The sequence below is a fragment of the Cervus elaphus genome, chromosome 20 (assembly GCF_910594005.1).
Source record: "Cervus elaphus chromosome 20, mCerEla1.1, whole genome shotgun sequence".
NCBI classification, from domain to species: Eukaryota; Metazoa; Chordata; class Mammalia; order Artiodactyla; family Cervidae; genus Cervus; species Cervus elaphus.
Window position 1 is genome coordinate 38,989,799 of NC_057834.1, and position 19,991 is coordinate 39,009,789.

Genomic DNA, 19,991 nt, shown 5'->3' on the forward strand with positions numbered 1-19,991 from the left:
ATCAAAGTGGAAAGAATAAATGGTTGAGGAGGAACTCATACCCACCCCCTGTATTAAAAATACAGCACCTGCCTTTCATCTTCTCTTTCTGCATCAACCCTGCTGCATAGATACCTATCTATACACAGGGACAGGGAGCTTCCCTCCACTTGTGTTTTTACCCAAATTAAAATTAGCTGCCTCCCTCTGGGGTCAGCCACAGTGGGGAAACCTGGTGGCATTTTTTTTTTTCTTACAAATGGTACTTTTCTAGCTGAGTCACTCCTTTCCAGGGTTTCACATGGCTGAGAATCCCTTCCTCCCATCCCCCAGTCTCCCAACACTTTGTACCTCTCCTGATTATTATTGCAAGTGCCTTTACGAAAGGTAGGGCTTCCTGTTTGGTTACCATGGACACCACGCAGGCCAAGGCAAGGCCTAGTGGGAAGGGAAAGGAAGAATTTGTGTGTGCAGGCTGTAAATAGTCTTAATCATTGTTTTCTCTTGGCAATCCCAGTAACGGTGTAATTATCAACCATTAAGCAGGGTATATAATTGTCTGAACAACTTGACATTGTTGGCACAGGCCTGGTGTGTTTGAGAGATTTCACCCACTAAAGCAGATATATCAAAGTCCAGCATCTTTCCATAAAGAATTTTATGATGACAGTTATAAGGCAGAGAGAAAGCTGACAATATTTAGTATCCAGAATGGGCCTCAGAAGGCTTTCTGGGAAAAAAAAAAAAAAAAGAAGGCTTTCTGGTTCTGCAGGCATCTGGAAGACTTTTGGGACCCCAAGACTGATTGGTAGGAATCCCATTTCAATATATATTTTCTAAAGCTGGACTCATCAGGAAAGACCCTGATGCAGGGAAAGATTGAAGGCAAGAGGAGAAGGGGACGACGGAGGATGAGATGATTGTATGGCATCACCGATTCAATGGACACGAGTTTGAGCAATCTCTGAGTGATGGTGAAGGACCCGGAAACCTGGCATGCTGCAGTTCATGGGGTTGCAAAGCATCGGACACGACTGAGCAACTGAACGACAGAGCTGGCCCCACTCTGTGGACCCTTTAGGAGTTAGGGACAGACAGACAAAAGATTCCAAGATATGTGCTGGGGACACTGAGCTTTTCCCCTAAGATTTCATGCAAGAGGCTTCTTTGAACTGCAAAAGGAAAGGGATGATGAAGTAAAAGGTGGCACAAATTGAGTCATTTGGGGAGGAGGTAAAGTAGAGGGCTCAGCAAGACATCTGGTTAATGTCAGTTTTAGAAGATGAGCTTCTCCCTGAAACACCTTGGTTTCAAACCAATTGATGTTATTTTAGTTGTTACATGGAATCTGTTGCAGAAACAGAATCCAACTGTAAATCCTCCAGGCTTCCCTCCTCCATTTGTCACTTTCATTTATGTTTTATTTTATTTTATGCTTCTTTAGTTAAGAACACCTCATACTCTTCCCCTTGGGATACTTATTTTTCGAGAGTCTAAGGTTTTCCAGCTGGAAAATGTTTCTTGGAAACAAGAAGTAGGAGGACCAGTGTGAAGGAGACTGGGTCTCTGGTTTGGGTCCAAATCTATGGATGAGTTAGGCGTGTTGACCCCAGGCCAGCCACTCCTTTCTCTGTTCACTCCCGCGCTCCTGCTCACTATGTACCTTGGAAAGTACGACCTCATTAGAGGACCCTGTCCCCTCCCACCACTCTCCCATGGAAATAGTGTTGGATAGAGAAGATCCAGGGAATCCAGTTGGTGTTGACCAGTATTCAGGACTTGGCACATCTGAAGGCAAAAATCTGAGTCATGGATTTGCTCCACAGTCTGATCCAGTGGAAGTCACACCAGCAGCTGCTTACCCTCTTTGTTCCCACTCTGTCCTCGCCTCAAATTTCCCCCTTTGCCCACCAGCCATTTCTGAGATTCCACGTGAGGACAGCTAGGACAGCAGGAGTGCTCACATGCCCAAATCAGCCAAGGCCTTGGCAATTGTCTCTTAAAATCAACCCACATCCCTGCCACATGACATGAGCCTTCTTAAACTGTTAACATGGCCCTATTGGGCTGATAAACTCACCTAAGTAAAAAGGCCCATTGTCCCCAAATAAAGCAGAAGTAATCATTGAAAGTGAAGTGAAGTGAAAGTGAAAGTCGCCGCTCAGTCGTGTCTGACTCTTTCCGACCCCATGGACTGTATAGTCCATGGAATTCTCCAGGCCAGAATACTGGAGTGGGTAGCCTTTCCCTTCTCCAGGGGATCTTCCCAACCCATGGATCGAACCCAGGTCTCCCGCATTGCAGGTGGATTCTTTACCAGCTGAGCCTCAAGGGAAACCCAAGAATACTAGAGTGAGCTATCAGGGAAGTCTGAAGTAATCATTATACCACTTAAAAGTAAAGACAGCAGGAGGTGGGAGGGGATCCTGCTGTCTTTATTTCCTTCATTTCCTCTAAAGAGCCAAAGTTGACCATTAACTTCTGACCCAAGTCTTAGGCTCCTTGTTCTTCCTGCCTTTCACCCAATTCCCATGAGCCCATCCCTCTTCCCTATTCCTTTCTATTTTCTTTCCTATTTTCACTTCTTCCTTTCCTCTTCTGCTCTCTGTCCCATGCTGTTGAGGAAGCAGCACAACTTGTTGCCTATCTCAGTTTCTGCCCCAACTCTCTCTCTCTCTACATCTTCCCTTCCTTCCTTCCTTCTTCCTTCTCTCTCTCCCTTCCTCCCTCCCTCTCTTCCTTTCTCTCTCTCACACACAGGAGAGGACCAGTCTGGATTCCAGCACCTGGCACACCACTTTCTGAAGGTTGCTGGTGTCTGACCCCATCTTTGCAAGGTTGCCTCTTAATGGGAATAACCAGATTAGGTTTCATCATTGGCTACTTCCCTAATCCATCCAGATGATGGATTTTTCTAAAAGAAAAGTGAAGTTGAAAGTATCTACTGCTATCTATTTGAGTTAGAATTAGGGGTTAAGAACAAAGCATCCTTCTGGGAAATACCCACAAGGAAGTCTTGACCTCTTTAAGTTGAAGGAAACTGAGAAATGTCATCTAGTCCAACCTCCTGCCTCCATGCAGAAATGTGTCTTAATCATATAAGATAGGTGGTTCCTTAATTAGAACACTCTAGCTTCTCTTTGCCCACTCCAGTGTTCTTGCCTGGAGAATCCCGGGGACGGCGGAGCCTGGTGGGCTGCCGTCTGTGGGGTCGCACAGAGTCGGACCCCGCTGAAGCAACTTAGCAGCAGCAGCTTCTCTTTAGAACCCCTCTGCATTCAGCAGGCTTGGTTGTGAGCCATGGCAGGAACCATGGAGCAATCCATCTAGCACCTGAAACTTTGGGATTGTGGATGGTTGATTGCTTTAATGAAATTCCCCAAGCGGCAAGACAAGCAAGGAGACTCCTTCAGGCTAATTCTTCCCCCAGCTCTCAGGGATGATTTAAGTAGAGTTTCCCTGGACCCGGGGAGATGAGGGAGCCTGGAGTCAGGGGAGAACCCTCTACATCTGATGTTCTGTTTTTAACACTATGATATATCCCTCTTTTTGGGCGTTTAGCCCAAAGTACTTTTGGAACTCCATACAAAAGAGGGGGATTATATACTTGGTCTGGTTGAGGGGAAATGGATCACACATCTTCCCGCTAGAAGAGCTTTTTAAGCTATTTTTTGCTTTTAGAAGCCTGGCTCAATTGATGACACCTATAGACCAGGCTGTCCAACTGCCCATACCTATCCTTTGAAAACTGGGCACAGAGTCTCCTGCAAGTCACTGATGCCAAGAAAACAGGGCTGTCCCTGAACAAGAAAGGAAAATGAGGTCAGAAAAAGGAAGGTTCACACAGACTCCGTTCTTTTCAGTTTGTTGTGCTAGAAATGGGTCGCTGACCAAATGTACCAAGAAACAGGAGATTGTTTTCATGAGAACCCTTCTAAAAAAGCTAGGGAAAAATATTGCCAACTTCAGCTTTGCCAAAACCTCACACCGGCTAGCCTTTGCCGATCTGTGGCAAAGGAAAGAAAGCGATTATGAGGGAGAGAGTAGGGGACTGATCTGTCACATGCATGCTGCCCAACTCTGATACAGATGATAGTACCTTTGAAAACAGTCTTTATGACTTCCTACACATTCTGTTAGACTGCATGAGTCCTAAAGGTTCTTGATGGATTCCTTGAATCCTGGGACTTCAATTGCTAAATTGAACTCTGTGGCACCTATAATTACCGTTTGGCGTCTAGAGCGTCAGACTGCTGACTTTCCTGAACTCATCATCTTTCCATGAGTAGAGGTCAGGGCGGTGCAGGGCCCCACGTGCAGGAGAAAGGCAATGGTCCCCAAGAGGCATGTGCTCTCTTCCAGGAACCAGGCCAGAGTAGGGCTATCACTGCTGCCTGCAGGAGAAGCAGGGCAGGAGCAGTTCTCTCTTGCCATCCCCAGCACCCCCCACCCTGTCCCCCAAGTCAAGATGCACAGAGAAGAGGACTTCAAGGTCCTTCAGGAGAATATTGGGATGAGTCCCTTTCTGCTCATTTCTCAGACAGTCAAGCATGTGCCCAGAGGATTAGGAGAGAGAAAGTGTGTCTTCAGGAACCTGCCTCTTTTATTCTCCCTCCCTGGGCTCCCCTGGAATAGACCTTCCAGAGCAGAGTGGGAACACTGCTCTGGAAAATACTGAGCACCTTCTGCACATTCCTTTAAAATCCCGGGTTGAGGCAGGTATCTTTAAAATCTCTGCAAGATGGTGAATTTTGGAGCCTCCTGGTGAAAATAAGAAGGAACTGATATCTTGTGCTGAGTCATAGGCTAGAACTCCTGTGAAAAGACCCAACCGAGGAGCAAGCGCAGTCATTGAGCACATAGACTCTATCCAACCGGGGTTGCCCTGGAAAGCAGTCTCGGGGGAGGGGAGATGCTTTGCCTCTTCATTAGATTCTTTTCAGGAAAACTGTCCTCCGCCAGCAGATGATCCATCCAGACTGCATGGCTGGCTGTCTTTCCTCCTGCCCTCCCCAGCCCACCCTGCTCTAGACTGGCAGTGGGGCTGGGGTATGGGTGAGGAAGAGGGAGCGTGTGTGCTGGATTTTCTGTCTTCCCTGCTTAGCTTGGCAGGTGACCGAGTGATTGTTCAGTATTTTATATGACCCCAAGCCTCAGCCCCATCGAGTACCCTGCTCCATGAGGAAGTGGCCAGCTCTAGGAAGGCTCATGTCCCAGAGGTCAACACCTTCGTGGGTGTGGGGATCAGGGTCTTGCTGGGTTTTGGGACTTAGCCTTGACTAGCCAGAGCTCAGGTCTCCACCCCACTACCAGAACCCCTCAGTGGGCCCGGGGTACATGGAGTCTTATGCGTGAGCCCTGCTTCATTAATGATGTGCTCTCTCCCCGGTCCTCTTGCCCCCCACAGGGTGCTGGCTGCACTGCCCTGGTGGTGGCCGTGGTGGCCCGGAAGCTGGAACTCACCAAAGCGGAGAAGCATGTTCACAACTTCATGATGGACACTCAGCTCACCAAACGGGTAAAACACCACTGTCCATGTCTTAAAGGCAGACCTAAGACCCACCTAGGAGCTAGTCAGAAAGTAGCCACAACAGGTTAGGGCTGCACCTTTCAGTGGAGGGTTGAGGGAGCCCCAGACACATGCAAACAGCTGGTGCAGAATGGCCACAATGCCTCAACGCTGCAGGCTCCTGTCTTTTCTTAAATCACTGTACATGGTTCAGGCAACCAAATAATTTCCCTGATAATTAAATCTATAGCCTACAATGATGTAACCTACTCCCTTGCCTAATGGTACCAAGTAAATCACCCAGCATGAGATGTTTTGGTTTCTGCTTAAATATTTTCATGATTCTCATTAGCAAGGGCAGTAGAAAGTCTTTAAAATGATATTGGAAATGTATCTAAATTCAACCCCTAAAAAAAAATCATTACAGACAATCACTCCTAAATAATGTTCATCAAAATATCATCATCCAATTTTCCCCTTTTGGGTTTTCCAAATAGTGTTTCTCCCTTGTGTCCTTAGGGAAGTGGGTAAGGAGGGTTAAAAGCTGATTAAGCAGGAATGGGGGAGATCATTTAGCTGCTAAAAATCTGACATCCCACTGGATTGTCAGAAAAGAAAAGGCCCCTTTAGAAGAGACAGAAGCAAGCCTTCCAGGATAAGAGCAGGCCAAATGAGCAAGGCAGGAGCTGTTTATTTAATGACAGCTTTTATGGAAAATTCTTTAGAGCTGCAGGCTGAACGAAGGTCAGGAATATGATTTCCTGCAAAAACTCTCCTCTTTCCGAAGTGAGAGAGGAGCAAAAACCTGTGCTGGGGTCTTGGCCACCCTAGCAAGTCTTTCTCATTTAGGATTAAAGTGGGGCTGGGAGACCCATGGGCAGCCAGATTTTGATTGGGGTTTTTGAAAGCTGGAGAAAATATTCAGTGATGAATGTTGTGGCACAGTAAAAATGTGTTCGAAATAGAGACAAAGCCAGGAAGGGAGGAAAAAAAGAGAGGGAGAGTGACCGAGGGGGGGTGTGCTCGGGAGGGAGGCAGTGGGGGAGGGGGAAGTTGCCAAGGCCTCTCCAGTTTCTCAGCAGAATTCTTTATGGTGTTTGATTGTTTGGTCTTTGATTACATGTATTGGATTCTTTAACAAGCCTTTTTAAAGATGTTAAGAAGAAAACGTACAGGCAGATATCCTTCTGTGGTTGACATACAGATGGTTATGTATGGCGCATTACGGCACTGAGCTGTCTGTGGTACAAAAGAAAGCTCAATCTGTAGCGTCAAGATGGCAGCATTGAGGGCTGTACCCGTGGCTGGCCAGCCGGGTTCCCTCCAAGGCCCTACAGCCCAGCTGCTTTCCTTCAGCCCCCTACTGTGCATGTAGAAGTCATGCTAGGCACTGAGCAAATTATCAAAGTTATTGGGGAAAAAAATAATCAGTGGTGTCTGACTCTTTGCTACCCCAGGGACTATAGCCTGCGAGACTCCTCTGTCCATGGAATTCTCCAGGCAAGCATACTGGAGTGGGTAGCCATTTCCTTCTCCAGGGGATCTTCCCGAGCCAGGGATCGAACCCAGGTCTTCTGCATTGCAGGCAGATTCTTTACTGTCTGAGCCGCAAATATATTTCCCTCTATTCTCCTGGAACATGTAGTGCGGGAGTCAAGGACAAGGGTATTTGGCCCCCAAAACCTTCTCAGAAGCTGTTTCTTAGAGCACAGACATTAACAGCCTCTCTGTTTATTCTATTTGCTTTTGAAACCAAGGATATACTTTGTATTTCACGTTATTCCTTTGTCCTCTTCATTTTTCACCCTTTGAATCAGACACTAGAGGAAAATAAAGTTGAAGAAAGCCAGCTCCCTCCTATGACAAGAAAATAAACAATTTTTCTGCACTATGATTGTAGAAGATGAGGTTGTGGTGGCTAATTTCAGTCTTTCTTTCAAACATATTCTCTAAAATCCTTCTCAAATATACTTTTTGAAAAGTAGGACTGAAAACCAAATCAACAAATATTTGTTGCCCATCTATGAGTACAAGGCACCTTTTTAATCGAATAACATCTCACTTGTCTGAGAACACTTAAATCTGTTGAAACGTTCCTTTAATGTCTAATATCTCTTTCCCAGAGAAACAACCAACACGAAAGGGATGGTTCTGACACAGAGAGGATTCTCAAAACTGGCAGGACTGGAAAGGTTCTTTTACATAACCTTGACTGAAAGGACACTGGCTGTGAGCTTGGCCTGCTCTGGCTTTAGTTCCCCTTCACCTGGCCTCAGAGAAGCCTTCCTTTCCCTGGTGATGCCTCATCCATCCTCCATCTTCTCCAAATGGCCCTCTGTGTCCAGACGGACTGGCTCATGGGTCAAACAGATGCTAAGCTTAGTCTACTCATAAGATCTCAGTGAATTCACAGAGAAAGATCTGATTGTGGGAGGAGCTCATTGGCGCATAATTACAAACCTCCCAGGAGTGGACAATTAGCAGATTTAACAGATAAAAGCCATCTCTTACAAGTACACACAGCCTTAATTCTTCAAACATCTAAGCAAAAAACGAAAAAGAGGAATTCTAACCCATTAATCATTAAAATATTCAAATTGTTCTAGTCTTTATTGGTAATAAAGTCTTCAGCCCACCCTTTACCATTGGAGTCACACTATTTTTATTCATTTATTTCCCAGGGAGGCAGGGGCAGGTAGGGTGGTGGTCTGATAGCACAGGGTCCAAACTAAGTTTCTGGTTTTCTGAGTCACGTGACTTTTCTTCTCTCACTTGTATAACTTGTCGACCCTGGCGGCAACATCATTTCTGTATTTAATGCAGTCAGATCTTCCCACATGGACTTGGCAGTGTTACTGCCATTGTTAATCTCGAATTACAATTTACTGCTAAACTCTGGGCTACTAGATAATATATATGTAAATTACACACAGAGAGACTATAAAAAAGATACTAGATCCTCATCTTTTCTCCCATGCAACACTACACATCCCTGTGTCTCTACTTTATGCAATGAAACACATCCATTGCAGCTGGATACCACACCCTGTGTTCTGGGGACACCGAGATGAATAGGAGATAGTCCCTGCCCTCATACTTACTGCCTGTCCTCAAAGAGCACCTCTCCTTTCTAAAGAGCAAGGTAGCTGCCCATGTACACACTTGGCTTAAGAGGTACCAGGAGATGTTCTGTTTGCCACGCCCACTCTCCACATCAAATCTGCAGATACCTCCGTGGTGTGCTGCCACTGGCTGAGGACTGTTATCTCTTCATTCTTTCCATGAAGGGTTCCTGCCTCAAATACTTCATCCAAGTTCATTTCCCCCTGCAATCAATGGGTAAGACAAAAACCAAACCTGTATCTTCCTAACATTAGTGTCTTTTCCTGACATCCCTATTAATGACATCATCATTCTTTCAGTCTCCAGGTCTGAAAATTTAGCAGCATCTCTGACTCCTCTCTGCCCTGGTACCCACAGGGCTCCAAACAGCTTCGGAGTCTGATTCCACCTGGCCAAACCAGCCTCTCCAGGTCCTCTGCCCACCATACTTCAAGCCACCATCTCAATCTTGTGCCATTTCAGTTGCTTGCTACCTTCTCACCTCACCTGGACCTCCCTTGCCCAAGTCATCCTGTACTTTATCCTTGTGACTCTTCTTAGATGCTGAGACTTAGCTCTGCACATGCCACCAACCTGCTCAAAAACCTTTCTTAGCCTCCCAGAACCTACTGATCAGTGCTAAAGAAAACTTTTCTTTAATTACAAGCACGTGTCAAAGTTTTGTCACAATCCTGCTGGGGAAAAAAATGTTTTTTTTCCAGCAGGCTAATTCAAAGGTTTACTCATAGAAGGGGTCTTTTATTGGAAGAAACAATAGTAGTCATTGTTATACTGGGTACAGAAAATCTAGCTAAAGGACACTAGATTCCTGGCTGACAGCTGGTAGGACCCACAAGTAGATTCCCAGAACAGGTCTTAATCTTTTACGAATTTGTCAGATAATCAATTGAGCAGTTATCAGGGATGCTAATTGTCCCCAGAAGGGAATTATAAATTATATCACCCACTAAAGTTCTGTCTCAGACAGATTGGGTACAGTTTTTCTTTAACAATAGTCATAGGAACATTGAGTTTTTGAGCTGAAAGGTTCTTAGGGATGAGCCTCTCAGGCCCAGAGATAGGCGAGGGGCCTCCCAGCCATATGCAGTGAGTTGGGTCCCAGCCAGGGCTGCCGTTTGTTCTCAGGCTGGTAGGCAGCTCTCCAGCCATAACCCAGTGGGTTTCCCAGAACAGTTAGTTCCTTGGAATTCAGAATAGTGGTGAGGGTCCCAGGTCTGCTGGAAGAAAAAGCCAGTTTACCTCCAAAAAAGCCGAGCATCACATTAATAGCATTATGGAACTAGCCTCCTGAATCCACAGATTCAGGACCATGTTGCTCTGGGGGAAGACCAGACGCCAGCTTCCAACGTGGAAGCACAGCCCTGCCTGCTCCCAGCCCCAGTGTCCTGCCAGCCACAGGAGCCCCCATTTCTTATTCAGCGAGAGCTTCTGAGCGAGGCAGGCGGAGGAGCCTGAAAAGGGAATGTGGAACAAGATGGGGGAGGAAGGAGGGACAGTGTAAGGAGGGAAAGGAGAGAGATGGCGGCCGCAGGAAGCCAGCAGCTAGTGTGGTTGTGGGCTGGAGAGTCAGGGTGGCGGATGGAGAAGAGGGGATGTCCGGGCATGACAGACAACTTCAGTGGAGCGTCTGAAGACAGGCCTGACCCGAGGGCTCTCAGACTGTGATATTACCATCCCTTCAGGTTTATTCATCTACATTCAACCTCTAGAACTTCTTGAAGTTGTCCAAGTCACACCTTCTTGCCAGGCCTGATCTGCCCTCCTCCCTTCCTCCTTTCCCCCCTTCTCCATCCTCCAGGAGCAAACACCCTCACCCTGGGATGGAGTTCTGGCAGCATTGTGGGCATGCTAGTATTTCTTCTCTGGGGGACCCACCAGTAGGGCTCCTGGAATTACTCTCCCAGGACTCTGTGGCTGCTGGAAGCATGGGGAGGCAGGCAAGAAGGGTGCTTCTCCTCCTGCCTCACATGTTCCTCCTGCAACAACCAGCCCCTCTCCCGCATAACACAGAGGAGCAGATTACCCTGCAGAGAGGCGGCCAGAGCAAGTCATGGACAGGTATAATACAGCCAAGAGCTCAAGGAACAGACATACATGTTCTTTGTTTTCTTTCGCTGGAGGTGGAGGAAGAAGCTGACATTTGTTGCAGGGGAAGAGCATCAGTAAGGCACCAGGTACTAAGGTGCTGGACAGCCAGGCTCTGTGCTAAGTGTTTGAAGTACATTCTCATTGAATCAACCCTGCGATCCCGTTTCACAGGTCAGAACTTAACATTACTCTGTAGCACCCTTCTCTGCTGCAGCTACAGGGCATGCTGGCCCCACAGGATTAGAAGCTCCCTGAGGGCAGAAAGGTTATTGGTTTGTGCCTCCCAGGATTCTCACTTCCTCGAACAGTGTCAGCCCCATCTTTGGGGTGTGGTAAATGATTTGGGAAAGAATGAATAAGAAAATTGAGTCTCAGAGAGAGCCTTCCCAACGGGTCCGAAGTGAAGGTGGTCATTCATTCATCCCCTTGTGAGGTTTTTCCTAGGGCCAGTGGAGCAACGTAAACATAAAGTGTTGAGCACAGAGGCGGGCACATAGGAAGCACTCAGTGGATGTTAGCTGTCAGTACTACATGCAACATCTCAGTTGTACAACTTTCTTGCCCAGGCCCATCAATCTTTGAGCCCTCCCTGAAGTACATAAGTCACTGAGCCTTTTCTCTGGCCACCATCAGAGTGAAAGCACACAGATTTGGGGAGAGAATGAATGGACCCACAGAAACAATTAGCTCATGTGCTATGGATTTGGGATGGAACAGCCAGTCTTCCATGCACAAACAGCCCTCTTCTAACTATTCCTGAGTCCATCAGATCATGGCCAAGCTTACCCAGACCTTCCCAGTTCCCTGACCCACCCACTCTCACCCCCAAGAGTATCTTTGGGCCCTGATGCCCCTGCCCATCAGGAGAGCTCAGTGGTACCCAAACCCCCATCCTGAAACAGTGCTCGGGAACCCTGTGGCGCTCAGTGAATCCCAGGAGGTGCACACGACCTCTACGTTTCCCACCCCAGTGATGCCCAAAGCAATCAGCCAGGTGAATTGGAGGGAGAACCTGGTCATAATAGCATTTACTGTCGACTTGGGAAAGCACAGTGCAGTTAAAAGCCTATTTCTTCTTCTCTTGCAGATATTGATCTACTTAGCTTTGTGCCAGGCTGTTTGCTGACAATTAATTCAGAGTCAGCACCAAGGCTCGCATTTAACATCGCTTTCCCGAATACGCGGGGGCCTCCTGTTCAAACCCATAAAGATGCTGTGACTGCTTCACTCAGCTACCCAGGCTGTGCTGTGGTTTTAGCACCTTATATTTGGGCTGAAGTTAAGTGCAGGACCCGGACTCCCTGTTCTGTCATATTGCTAAGTGAGGGCCGTGATGATTAAAAACAAATCTAATGTCCTTTCCAGTTCCTTGATCCTGGAAAACAGGAAATAATTTTGTTTGCGTAGAGATGACATCTTGTCAGGTCTTCCTTCAGACCACATGAAAACCTTATGCTCTTTTTTGGACCTGGGTCTTGTTTTGACTCTGCCATTAGCTAGCTGTGGGCTTCTGATCCTCACATCCTATCTCTGAAACTGCCATTTCCTCATATTCTCAGAGGGGATTTGGGCCAGATGATGATAACTAACATCTTTATGGTACTTTATAGTTTCTATAACACTTAAATTCACATTGACTCAGTTTGCCATTTATAACTTTAAGGTCTTGGTCTGTGTCTCTGTTTCTTCATCTGTAAAATGGGGATAATATGAGTACCTGCCTGAGAGGGTTGTTGTGAAGATTAAATGCATTTGCACATATGTAATCTGGTGCCCGGTAAATGTTCACTCAGCACCATCAGCTCCATGGTAATTGCCTCCTAGGGGCCTCAAAACAACCCTTAAGGTAAGAATTTATTTTTCCCATCTTATGGATAATTAAGCACTTACTCCTAAACTGGCAGAACAAGGATTTACTGCAGGTTTTCCAATTTCCAGTACTGGTTCCCCACCAACACAGAGACCATTGTCAGGGGCTCATCCACACTGATGTTCCGTGCCTTTATCAGTGTTCCAGGGATGAGACTTGAATAGCTGGGGCTCTGCCAGTCACCCTAAATGCTGGGGCAGGGTTTTCCCTCCTAGTCTTCTGGGAGGCTCTCCTTGGAGGCTATACGCCTAGGAAAACTGAAGAAACCACCTGTCAAGTTGCTCTCTTCCTACAGAAGGGCGGTAAGAGGATGCCCTCCACAGAGAGAGGGCCTTCCCTTCTATGCTGCCTCTTTTGCCAGGAGGCTGACATCCACTCTAGCCCCTGGACAGAAGCCCCGTGATGACCCCCTCTGCTTCCTCCCCACTCCTCACCTGGACACTCACCGTTTCCAGCTTCTACTCACCACCACCTGCTTCCTCTCAGGCAAGAAAGTGCGAGAGGTGGGCAATTAAGTCATTTAAAACCATTTTCATGGTAGAATTTTACTGAGCAGAAAAGCAGTATTTATGTCACTTAGACATTTCTGAGAAGACCTAGCTGTTCTTTTAGAACATCACTTCAGCGCCAATGAAAAATATAATCCAGCCTTCGTAATAAATTTTTAAAACACACACACAAAAGTTATCAGCCTACAAAACAATGTTTCCTGGGCCTTCCCACACGTCTCAGTATTTTAACAACGTCCCATCTGTTGATGTCAGTCTGAAGAAGCAGGCCTGTACTCTCCAATTTTATTAAAATCTTTTCTGGCTAGTAACCTGATTTCTACTAGGCTGGCCTACTTACTTCCAGGCCCTGGGCCTGTGGGCCTGTGCCAATGTGCGTGGCTGATAGAAATGGGAACAGTTCATCAAAAATCTGTTTAGCTTGTGCTTAATAAGAAATGTTTCCTCTTGCTCTTGTTACTAATTGCTGAAGATGTCTGTGTTTGGATTAAAACTTTGTCCCCTGCCATCTGGATGCCATTGATATGTCTCAGTTCCATCGTGAGCTGGATGATATCAGTGGTTTCCATGTCAACAGATGACAGCGTCATATGTGGAAATGTGTGATTGCAGTGCAGAGAAGGAGCCAGCCTGCGGAAGGAAGCGGCTCTGGTTTCACACCAAAATATCTTCACTGATTTGCAGACCCTTCTTGGAAATGATGTCAGTTTTATGCCAATTATACTTATATGTAAAGTTGCAGTGTAACTGTTTTGGGCCATTTGGGAAAGGAAATAATGGACTTGTTGATACCTAGAGCTCCATTTGGTGGGAAAGATTTCCTCAAAGAGGCCTGGTAAAATCTCCAGCTGAAGTGAAATAAGTCAGACAGAGAAAGACAAACACCGCATGATTATCACTTACACGTGGAATCTAAAAAAGACAACAAACTAGTGAATATAACCAAAAAAAGCAGACTCACAGATAAAGAGAACAAATTAGTGGTCCCCAGTGGGGAGGCAGGAGGGGCGACATAGGGGCCGGGGAGTGGAGATACAGACTACTGAGGGTAAGACCGGCTCAGGGATATATAGGGCAACATGGGGAATATAACTAATATTTTGTAATAACTGTAAGTGGAAAGTAACCTTTACATTTTTAAAAATAAATTTTAGTTAAATTTTAAACAATTTTAAAATAAATACAATCTCTAGCTGATAGGAAATCTGTTTACTCTCGGAATCCAAGAAATGTACCATGTACACTAAATAAAAACCCCATGTAGAGCATGGAACTCTGCATCCAAGGGCAGCAGTGGTACATATTTATCTATTCCAAGTGTACCCCAGGCCTCCAGGTCTCGGGAAGGCAGCCTATCTAAATATAGCAACGGCAGTGGAGAGGCAGTCCCAAAATAATTAAGAAAGAGAAAGAGGCACTCCTCAACTTCAGCCTCCAGTCTACCGTGTCCAATACAGGATTAATGAGAGATGAATTTTCATCATCCTTTCTAAGAGTTCACGATTTGATTAAGGAAAAAGATCATTGCAGACTCATTTCCTTGCCAAGTCGACTCTATCGGCAGACCCCCCCCCCAAAAAATATCATGTGAACCTAGGAAAACTCACCTGATAGTAACCTGCTTTTTTACTTTTCCTCAGATCAAGAATGCTGCAGCCAATGTCCTTCGGGAAACGTGGCTAATCTATAAACACACGAAGCTGCTAAAGAAGATTGACCATGCCAAAGTCAGGAAGCACCAGAGAAAGTTTCTCCAGGCTATCCACCAGTGAGTAAGCCAGGGAGGCCAGGCCACCAGACGACCAAGTGAGAAGTGGTGGGCGCCCCAGAGCCCCACTGGAATCTTCTCATATACTTAGAGGAGCGGGAGAAATCTGCTCCACTCAACAAGCACAGGGGGTGGTGAACTGGATCCAGATCAGTCTGTTTATTCATTTATTGCACCTGCCACAGCAAGACATTGGACAGGCTGCCATGGAAGGCAAAAATTAGATAAGAGCCTCAGGGAGCTCTCAGAGTCTACATACACACACATACATCACATTACAACTGGAAGCAGAACAAATTGTGATCAGTGCTTTCTATAAGCTGCTGCTGCTGCTAAGTCACTTCAGTCGTGTCCGACTCTGTGTGACCCCATAGACGGCAGCCCACCGTCCATGGGATTTTCCAGGCAAGAGTACTGGAATGGGGTGCCATTGCCTTCTCCGTTTCTGTAAGCTAAGCATTTTAAAAAATATAGTGGATTTTTCAAAGTAGAGGATGAAAACATTTAGTCTGACCTGGAAGTTTCAGGAAACCCTGAAAGGCTGAGCATAAGACCTTAAAGGTGGAAGGCACAGACTTGATAAAGGCATGGAAGCTGGGACACGATCTGAGAGTGGTGGGCAAGCTATAGTGACTAGAGGCAAGCACGCATGGAGATGAGTTTGCTTACTTGGGGACCTGCCAAGCCCTTGATTCTGGTCAGTTGTCACCCATGTTTGTGGTCCTGGGCTGGGTTCCAAAACCAGATGGATTGACATGGATGTGGAATCAGCTGGTGGGGCTGAACCCAGCATGCACTTGAAGAGTATGGCTCTTACGACTCTTTCCCACAGACTGAGGAGCGTCAAGATGGAGCAGAGGAAGCTGAGTGACCAAGCCAACACTCTGGTGGACCTTTCCAAGGTGAGTGGGAGAATCCAAAGACCCCATGAAGGGTTCTCAGACGCTGCCCTTTCATCTCCTCAGGTGTGGCTGTGAAGAAGTGGCCATGGCTAAACTGGACAGAGCAGGACCAGGAAAGTTAAGGCCACTTCCTCCTTCCTTAAAAAATAATCTAAGTTCAAGTTCTTGACATTTGCAAGCTACTAGTGTGTGTTATTGACTTTGAAAACCTGGCATGTGTTTCTTCGATTCTATCGCTCAGGTCAGGCTTTGCTGGGAATTGATTGACTGGCCTGCTGAGTCTGTTTAGTGTGTTGCTTGATTCGCTGGACGCTGAGTTTGCACAGGGTGAAGGAGAATGACAAGACCAAACGGTGATGATGGCGATGCTGCTTGTCTAGGCCACACCTAGAAGGATCCTTCTGATTTGTGGTTATAATTGTAAGCTCATTTTCCTGCATCCTTCAGTCCTTACGACTCGGCTTTTCTGGCCCCCGGTCAGGAGGAGGGGGGAGGTGCATATCTTTCTACCTCACGAAGATGCCAAAGAAGAGAGCCCTCCTTTCAGAGCCCCACAATCGTTCTGCATTTCTGGCCCTGAACTGCCGCAAATACTGTAAAGAAACTCGCTCCTTTTGCGAATCTCTGGAGTGAAAGAAGCGGAGGCTGCACTGCTGGAAGAGCTGAGTGTGGGCACCACTGAAGAAAGGACCTGACCCCTCCTCAGCTCCTCCTCCTCCTTGCCTCTTGATAGAAATTGTATGTCAAGTGTATAGCCCAGGGCCAGGCTGGTAGAACATTCCAGCAGATGTCAATTATCATCACAGAACACATTCCCTGAGTAAGCAAGAGAAACTCCCTCAGGCAAATTAAACCCCCTTTGAAAAGAGGGTGTAATCAGAGAAATTGCCAGTTCCTGGGCCACATGCAGTGCCTTGTTCAATGAAGGGATCAGGCCAGAGAAAGGATCTCCCAAGCTTGGGAGGACTTTAATCAGGGAATGTGTGGCTGGCATGGGTTGGGAGAAGCCCACAGGCCTGTTTGTCTTTACAGGGGGTGCTGAGGTAGACTGAGGTTTCCTGCGAGCCTGGAGGAGGCAAGGATGTGAATGGGATGCCCAAATGCAGAAGGGAACCCCTCACCAGGGTCTAGCGTGCATTGCTCAACACTCTTGGCTTCTAGTATCAGAAACCCTTTGGAAGTAGGTTTAAAAATGTAGGTGTTTAGGAATACAAGGAAGTCTCATTCCAGGCAGAACCTCAGGGCAGGCATGTGGTCAGACTTCAGAAAGGAACTAACTAGAAATGGACCTCACCCCAGGAAATAGGTGCCCACCCTCTCTTCTCTCTCGTATTCAAGTGCCCGCATCAGTTCTCTCTCTCTTCCTCTCCCGCATCTCCTGACAACTTTCTATGCCCCTTGTCTCCAGGGCAGGCCCCTATCCAGAGTCCATGTTCTAGTTCTAGCCACAGGCAAAGACAAATTGACTGGCCTCCTATTGGTCTTAATTCTAAATTCTCAAAAGGGATGAGCTGACTGGCCAGTTTGGGTCACATGTCTACCCTCGGACCAATCACCTGAAGCCAGGAGGAGGGTCAGGTAAGGCAAACATTGCTGGGAAACCCATGCTGGGGGATGCAGGAATGGTCCACCAAGCCCCAAGATATTTCTTTAACAAGTAGCCATATTTCTGCCTTCTCTGTCACCTGGCAAGACACTCTGTGGCTGGAGTTCTCCTGGAAATAGTGGACACCCTGGACTTTCAAACCTTCATTTCTTCATGTCAGTCACTGCTTATCACAGAGATGGGGCCCCCTGCAGAGCAGACTGGGTGAAGCAAACTCCATGAATTGGAAAGAGGCTCACAGAAACTGGGTGGGGAACCTAAACCATCAATAACTGGAAAGAAAGAGTGTGGAGGAAAGGGTTAAGGGAAGGTGCCTGCTGGGCTGCAGGGGTGGTGTGAACTCCGCCACACTTCATCTTTCCTCCCAGGAGGCTCAGCCAAGGTCCTGGCAGCAGCCTAGCATCTTTCACACTGGTCTGCATTCCCCCCTGGCATCTTGTCGCCAAGCAACAAAACAGGGGAGACAATAATAACACGGTGTTCTCTCCTTTTCTCTCTGTGCTTCGTCCGCCCAGCTCACCACTTCCCACCCCTGTCCTGTGGTCCTCTCGAGATTAAGAAAAGAGCATGTGGCCTCCAAATAACACTTGCTCTATGGAAGAGCTCTCTTGTAGGGTGGCAGAGCTTGGGGGCCTGGGAGGGGTGTGTGTGCTGGGGCTCTTTATACCTAGCTTCAGTGTCTTCCATTGAGATGTAAAAATCCTTCCCCACATCTGAGGCTCAACTGATCAGATAAGGTGATATCTGTGAAAATGCTCCAAAAACTATAATGGTTCTGCACGTGGTAGTTCTGATTAGAAATCTATATGAGGAAACCAAGATCCCAAGGAACAAAGAGACCATCCCAAGTTTGGTTTGTTGGCGAGCTGCCATGCTGGGGCAGAGACCCAGGGGCCCAGACTCAGTCCAGAGCTCATCAGGGTGCCCCTGCAGGCAAATCCATTTAAGGTTTTGTACATTCTGGGAAGAACATGCACCTTGAGGAGCTTCTGTGAATGTTAATTACTGAAGGAAGCACTGCCACCCCTAAACTCACCCTCTCCTCCGAGAGGGCCACAGTGGAGTCCTGCCCTGGAGAAGTCACAGCTGCCTCATTCCTTCTGGGGCTGCAGCCAATTTCCTGGGGGGAAGGTATCGTGCGTACGTGCTTAGTTGCTCAGTCATGTTCGACTCTGCAACTCCATGGACTGTAGCCCTCCAGGCTCTTCTGTTCATGAGGTCTCCCATGCAAGAATACCGGAAGGGGATGCCATTTCCTCCTCCAGGGGATCTTCCTGATGCAGGGATTGAACCCACATCTCCTGCACCTCTCCTGCATTGGCACATCTCCTGCATTGGCAGGGGGGTTCTTTACCATGTGCCACCAGGGAAACCCTGGGAAGGTATCACTACATTCTCAACCCCCCTTCTCCTATCTCGCCTCTGGCTTCTCACATTTTGCCACCTCTAACTCTTTTTTTCATTCGCCTCACTTCCTACTCCCTTGGCCCCTGCCTGCCCCCATGCTTTCTGCATCTTCCTGGAGTAACTTGAAATTTCAGGTGAAACAGATTAGAGTGTCACTGGCAAATGACCAGAGCCACCGCACCTGCAGGTGAGGGCTGGAGGGTACAAAGCAGCCGCAAACCCCACTCTGCCCTTGCAGCCACAGAAACACCCGACAATGTGTTCCTGAAGTCTCCCAAGAATCTTGCTCCCAAGTCTGATGGCATTTGTTAATTTGCAGGGAGAAATGTGACTGTCATGTTGATAAAGTCCCTACAGACCAACCCAGGAAGCCAAATTATAACCCAGATGTTGCCTGATAAGAGTAGAGTCAGAACCTTGGTGGTACTGAATGGAACAGAAGTGGTTTCATTTCAATTAAAATGAGTTGAACTTGAGGGATCATTAGATGTATAGTAGGCAGGACTTTGTACTGGTGAGAGGGGGGCCGGGAGAGGATGGTGCCCAGGTTTCAGGTGGGAACAGCTTGAGTGAACGGCCTCTCCTGGAGATAAGGAGCGCTGGCAGAGAATGGAGGGAAAACGGAAGACGGAGCACTTGGCATGAGTTGCATTTGTTTAGTACTCTGCTGACCTGGTTTATACTTCAGGCTCGAGAAGACAAGTTTATTACTCTCAAGTTGTATTTTATTTGCAGTTCCCTGGAGGTACCCCATGTTTGCTCTCCTGCTCTCAAGACCTCGTTCAGGGTTCATTCACAAAAACTTACTGAGCACCTGCTCTCCAGAGGCGGGCCCTGGGCTGGGCCCCCACGGGACTCTTTTCCCCTTTCCTTCAGCCACTCAGGTCTCAGCGGGAAACACTGGGAGATCTTCTAGTTATATGGAAATAACGTGTGGTATAAGAGGTCTTCTCCCATCAGTTAAACTTTTGCGTTGGCTGAAGAATGGAAGGGCAGAGGTTTCTCCCTGAGACAGCACTTCATTCATTCATTAGTTCTACAAACAGCTTTTGGTGCTGACCATGTGCAACAGACCCCCTTGCTAGGCACATCTGTGAATATTTATTCATCAAAAAATGTTAGCTGAGCATCTCCTATGTGCCAGATACTATTTTAAGTCCTTGGGACACGTCAGTGAACACAACAGGCAAAGGTCCCCGCCCTGGAGGGGATTTCCTTCTAGTGGGAGAG

General features: G+C 47.2%; 1 protein-coding gene across 4 annotated transcripts in view; it reads left to right on the forward strand.

The window, feature by feature from the left end:
- KCNN3 (potassium calcium-activated channel subfamily N member 3) overlaps positions 1–19,991 on the forward strand; it is a 169,580-nt gene that overhangs the window by 141,154 nt on the left and 8,435 nt on the right. For all 4 annotated transcript variants that reach the window (XM_043875766.1, XM_043875767.1, XM_043875768.1 and 1 more), the window contains 3 exons: positions 5,387–5,497; positions 14,719–14,846; positions 15,679–15,748. In XM_043875766.1, the coding sequence (XP_043731701.1) occupies positions 5,387–5,497; positions 14,719–14,846; positions 15,679–15,748 (309 nt within the window). The remainder of the gene's footprint in view (positions 1–5,386; positions 5,498–14,718; positions 14,847–15,678; positions 15,749–19,991) is intronic.